The sequence below is a fragment of the Vipera berus genome (assembly GCF_964194415.1).
Source record: "Vipera berus genome assembly, chromosome: 2".
Classification (NCBI taxonomy): Eukaryota; Metazoa; Chordata; class Lepidosauria; order Squamata; family Viperidae; genus Vipera; species Vipera berus.
Window position 1 is genome coordinate 118,675,158 of NC_138203.1, and position 5,377 is coordinate 118,680,534.

Sequence of the window (5,377 nt, forward strand, 5' to 3'; positions counted from 1 at the left end):
TACTTCCTTGTTTTTATTTTATTTTTTAACCAATGAACACATGCAGTAAATGAGAACTGCTATCTAACATAAAGAGCTGATCTCACGCTTGCTGCAGCCCCATTTGCAACAGGCATTGCTCAGGCTTTCCATAACATCTCGGGCTCCACGATCCAAAGGCCAGGGCTCTTCGGAGAGGGCATAGCTCTGCTGACCTTGCCAGCCCCCATAATTGTCAGAGGGATCCTGTTGGGAGGAATGGACTGGATTCCATTCGTTGGATAAGGATGTTGTATCAAATGCTTCTGCAGGATCTCTCCCAAGGAGAGCACTGAGATTTCCTACAATGAGAAGGTAACAGTGGAAAATAGGGAGATCAGGAGTAAGATATCGGGCTCAGTAAATGGATACTGTGCTAAGAAGTCAACTGCATCAGAATATCTTAATAAGCATTAGATGAAACTGAATAAGTATTTAGGCAACCCACATATTTAACATCCTCTACAGAAGTAGCAAAACCTACATTTTCCATAACCCCTTTGGAGAACAAAAGTTTTCTAGGTTGTCTTGGTGAATTGTTATTAACTTTGTTGGTAATATTAATGTTTTGTAAATAAAATATCTGAAACAATATATCTGAAGCAAAAGGCTGAGCAAATTCTAACATTAGCAGATATTCAGATTTAGCCGTTCAGATTTGCCGTTTCCAAACAGGGCTTGAGTCTCAGTATTCTGAGCATTTATTTTTTCAAGGGGAATAAGGTGAGCAATGGTTGGATCACAGCAGTTTCTACATATCACAGTCAATGGATGTGAAGATGATTGTTGATTAGTATAAACTGCAAAATTAGGCCTCAGAACATTGATGGGAAAATGCCTTATGTCAATTTAATTGTCATCAGATCTGTTTGGGCAGCCAAAAGCATATTGAAAAGGTATGCTAATGTCAAAAGCATATTGACATTAGAAGGAAATGCTTGTAATTTAGTTTCCCAGACAGGGATGTTTAATCTGTCCCTTGTCTACAGCGTTGTAATTATATCCTCTTCCTCCAACCCTAATTGCTTTCAGATGTGTAGCTTCTGTTTTTAATAGAGGAACAGGAAAGGGTAGGAAGAAATGGGCAAAAGTTTAAGAGAGGCTTGTGGTATCTCTAGCTGAAGAAGGGATGCAACTTTGATGTGCCTTGGTTTCTACATTTTTCTTGATGTATACACTCTTTTCAGTACCAAATGAGATGTGTTCCTCAAACAGTATCCAAGCTTTGTACCTAAAAGGTCCCACGTTTGGTTTCCAGCATCTCCTGGTAGAGCAGAAAAGACTCCTGTTTTCTACAGGAATGCCTTCTACCAGCCAAGTATTGTACTGTCCACTAGTAAGTTGTCCATTAGGGAAAACCTAATACAATAAAGTGTCTTCCTATATTTTTATATGATTTTAACTGGACAGATTATATCTACTTTTAAACTCAATCTAGCATTCTTGGGAGAGTATGGGTGACAAATCTCATCTCGTGTAGCAAGGTATTTACTGACTGGGATAAAGGGAATTATAACCCAACTTGCACAAACCGAGTAATGAAAGTTAATTAAGTTAGTTGGTGAATGACAGGGCAGCATCCCTGAATGTGCCTTCTCACAGCTACCCTTTGTTGGAAACACACTAAGGGCTACGAATCAAAGAAGCTGAGCCAAAGGCAATGGAGCAAAGGGGTAGGAATTGCATGGCTCTGCCTTGGTGCAGCAGCTTCTTAGTCCTTTCCTGTTCTGTAATGGGCACTATATGCTCTTGCAAGTTTCCACTAACTAGCGGCATACAAACACACAGGAAGCAATGCAAGGACAGCTTCAGATGTATGGCACGGTGGTGAACCACACAGCAATTTTGAGCTAGTGCCCATGCTTATAACAACAATAAAATAATTTTGGTTAGTTCTCAGGCCAGTCCAATTGTCTCCCAATTTCACCCTGGTCAGAGCATTCTTTGCATCTTTTTACAATTCCTTTCTAAAGCAGCAGTTTGTGAATGAAAAGCTGCTCTTTCCTTCATGGCTTTCTTCTTTCAGTTCTCAAATATTTGCCTGGCATGTAGACACCTTGCACATGAAAGTAGCTTGCCTGTTTGGAGGGTATCACATTGGGGGAGGCTGCTGTACTTTAACAATTTAGGCTCTAGCCCAAGTTTGCCCACATCCCCTTTGCTCACCTGCTCGTCTCCAGCGGGATCCTCCACAAGTGAAGATGATAGCACGGATGAACTCCCTGCCACACAGCTTGACGCCATAAGGAGGTATCCTGGCTTCGCTCACCAGCCATTTCTCTGAGAGCAGCACTGCAAGCAACAGAGCCAGGAGGAACTTGGGCATGGCTGAGAGTGCTGCAAGATGAGAATGGGGTTTCCTGCAGCAGCACGACTCCCTTTTGCCAGCTTCTCTCAATGTAGATGAGTCCTTTTTATATCTCCAGGTAGACATGAGCATCTTTCTGGCTATCTCCCCAATTAACAGCAGGAGGGGGTAGAGACCTTTCTTGGTGGTGGTGGTGGGGGCTTGGGGATGCACACTTAATCAGAGATAACCTTTTCCTTGTTATCACCTGGGCAGATAGGGAATTGGCCTATCAGCGCTTACCTGGCCTTTCCTGGCAGGGACAGACATGTACATACAGAGAAAATGCACAGCAAGATATGCAAATGCTGATAACGGGTGGGAGAGGAACACAGGCAGAACAACTCACCAAGACTCCCCACACCTATTTATGGATTTTTGAAGACTTTAATGTCCCAAACAGATCAACAGAAGCAGGAAGGCAGACAAGCAGGGTTCTCACTCTTACTACATCTCCCAGTTTACCCTGATCGGTTTGGGCATTTGTCAGGAGTAGCTGAAAATTAGATGCTGATTGCCTGCAATGCACAAGGATAGAGACAGTTCCTATTGTGTTACATATTTCTGTCAGTCTTTTAACCAATCAACCACCTTAGAGCTACCCTCAACAATGGTGCTCCAGAGCAAATGCAGCATCTTTCCCTTTGTATTTGTATTGTTTACTGGATTTATCAGGTCATTAAATCAGGAGAATTAAGACATTGCACATAGTTAAACTCCATTAAAATACAATATAAAATCAAATAAGTTATGGGAGGAATGCTTACCAACTACTAGTTTTCCACTAGTCTGAGCCAGGAATTGTCTTAATCTCTCGCCTCTTTGAAAAGCTACTTTTTTGTGGTTGTTTTTAGAACAAAGGTGGAGTTACAGCAATCACCTCTGAGTGAGGATGGTGTTTCAGGGGGCTGGACATGACTCTGGTGTTTTACAGGATGACACTGTTTATTCACTGAAACCTGAAGCACATCATCCCTGTAATCTCATATAAGATCGGCAGAAATAACTGGAGAAAGTTGTCCATTGAACAACCAGGCTTTATAGATGACAATCTTGAATTGCATCCAACACCTTGAATTGCATCCAAAAGCTCACAAGTAACCAGTGTAACTCATGGAGCAGAGGTGTCACCTGGGTATATTGAGGTGCACCCAGAACTGCTCTTATGGCTGCATTTTAGACAATGATCTTCAGTGGAAACTCCATGCAGAGGCATGAATAATGTGTGTAAAGTATGAATAACTGTGAGCAAGTTCTGCTGCTGCAGAAAAAAGTACATGAGAGAGTCTATGAAAATGACTGCTGTTTGCTGTTGCTGCAAGAGCTGTGTGCATTCAGCTTATGCATATATCTGCCTGGGGAAGTGCAACCACATAACAGTTAAATAGGGCAAGTCTCCAATACAGCTCATCTATAAACCCCAAACTATTCAGTCTTGTTAGACTTGAGCCTCAACTCTTCTCTCCCTTCAGACCCTAACAGCTTCCAGGCACTGAGAGAGCACATCAATAACATCACTTAGTCAGCCAGGGGTCAAAATGAACAGACAGATACCCAACACCACGCTACTGAATAAACTTCCTCATGGGTCTCATGTAGATGGTAGATGGAAGAGTTCTGAGTCCTAAGAAACACCAGAAATCCCAGCCCTAGGTCTAGATCTCTCCCCTCCCCCCCTCTCTCTCCCTCCCTCCCTCCCTCCCAACACTGAATTCAGGCAAATTACCGGTATTTTAACTCATGAGGCAGAAAATGTCAACTTGCAGTAAGTTTCTGAAGAGTAGACAGGATGGAAGACTATTTGAATTGTTCCTTTTGTTCAGATTTTTTTTTCAAAGTTAATAGGCAGTGACAAGAGTTTCCTGTTTCTCACATTGCCCCAATAGATTTCCAAGCCTAAGACAGGGGGTAAAAATGCAGCTTACACAGCTCTCTGCCTTACTATGAAGATTCTGAGACACTATACCAGGAATTCTTCAGTGCTGCTTGTCCAATTGTATAAGAATGGGAACTGCAAAAGAGCTTTTGCCTGGTGGATAGCTTCAGGGTGAAATAGAATAAATCCATTCCTTAACATGAGAAGATGTAGATTTCTTTCCATCTATTTAAAATAACTCTTTACCAAGTCCAAGGCTTGGTACAATTCATGAAATGTCCTTATGCAAATATCTTCCATGTTATGTTGACAGCAGGAAGAGCACTGAACTTTGCTTATCTCTCCAAATTCTGTCCTTTCAGCCTGCTAGAGATAACAGACGGTTTTCCTTATTTTGTGTAAGAAGACTGCCGCAGCCTCTTCCATGAGTACGCCCTAGCAAATGCCACCAGAGATAAGCTTTGGCCCAAGTGCTGAGTAACTTGCTTGCTCTCTGCTGCACGATAAGAGTAACATTTCAGACAAATGACAAATATAGACCCTTCTTAATATCAGGGCAATACAGTGAAGTCAGAGGGATATGGCCTCTATGCCCTTATTGAAAGCTTCTGGGAAATAGGATCATTGGATTGACCCAATAGACACCTTTGTATTATAGATCCTTGTCTTTCTCTCTTTGGATTTTCTTTCTGGCTTCATTATAGAGCTGGACAATAACTTAGAAGGTTTTTTTCCATTTAAATTGGGCTTTTATAAAAACTGGGAATTGACTTTTTGTGTGAAGGAACTTCCAAAACAGCTTCAGCTAGGTGTCATGGTTCCGATGAATAAGACAAATCAAGCTAGCAAACATTGCTAGCAAAAATCCAGTCAACTGCTAGATGGAAGCAAACAGATAGCATTTTGCTGCCATTTAGAGGTTGTTGTTCAGGTTTGGTAGCCTTGTATTAACAATTTAACTATGGCAGTGGTTAGTAGTAGCCGATGAGCAGGTTAGCTTGGTCGTTCCACAGTGAGACACTGGTGAAGCGGGCATAGCAGCACCTGCATCATATGAGAAGAGCACATCTTCCTTCTCCTATGCTTACCACTTTCTATAGAGGGACGATTGAAAGTATCCTGTCATATTGTATTAC

At 41.9% G+C, this 5,377-nt stretch overlaps 1 protein-coding gene across 5 annotated transcripts; it reads right to left on the reverse strand.

Moving 5' to 3' along the window:
- On the reverse strand, positions 1–4,561 carry RLN3 (relaxin 3). 5 transcript variants are annotated; one of them, XM_081316539.1, is made up of 3 exons: positions 4,332–4,561; positions 2,185–2,883; positions 1–320 (listed from the first exon to the last, which is right to left on the reverse strand). In XM_081316539.1, exons 2-3 carry the CDS (start codon positions 2,456–2,458, stop codon positions 64–66), a joined length of 531 nt encoding a protein of 176 aa, XP_081172665.1. In that variant the 5' UTR covers positions 2,459–2,883; positions 4,332–4,561; the 3' UTR covers positions 1–63. The 5 variants fall into 5 exon arrangements, with proteins under 5 accessions (XP_081172665.1, XP_081172663.1, XP_081172664.1 ...); XM_081316537.1 differs by having other exon boundaries at positions 4,291–4,561; XM_081316538.1 differs by lacking the exon at positions 4,332–4,561 and adding an exon at positions 4,092–4,185.
- Between the last annotated feature and the right edge of the window lie 816 nt (positions 4,562–5,377).

What these genes read in the sequence shown, in the direction of transcription:
- RLN3 (XM_081316539.1), bottom strand. Translation starts at nt 2,458, where the DNA reads ATGCTCATGTCTACCTGGAGATATAAAAAGGACTCATCTACATTGAGA. An exon ending in ATCCCGCTGGAGACGAGCAG is followed by an intron (nt 321 to 2,184) that starts GTGAGCAAAGGG and finishes TTCTCATTGTAG; the next exon opens with GAAATCTCAGTGCTCTCCTT.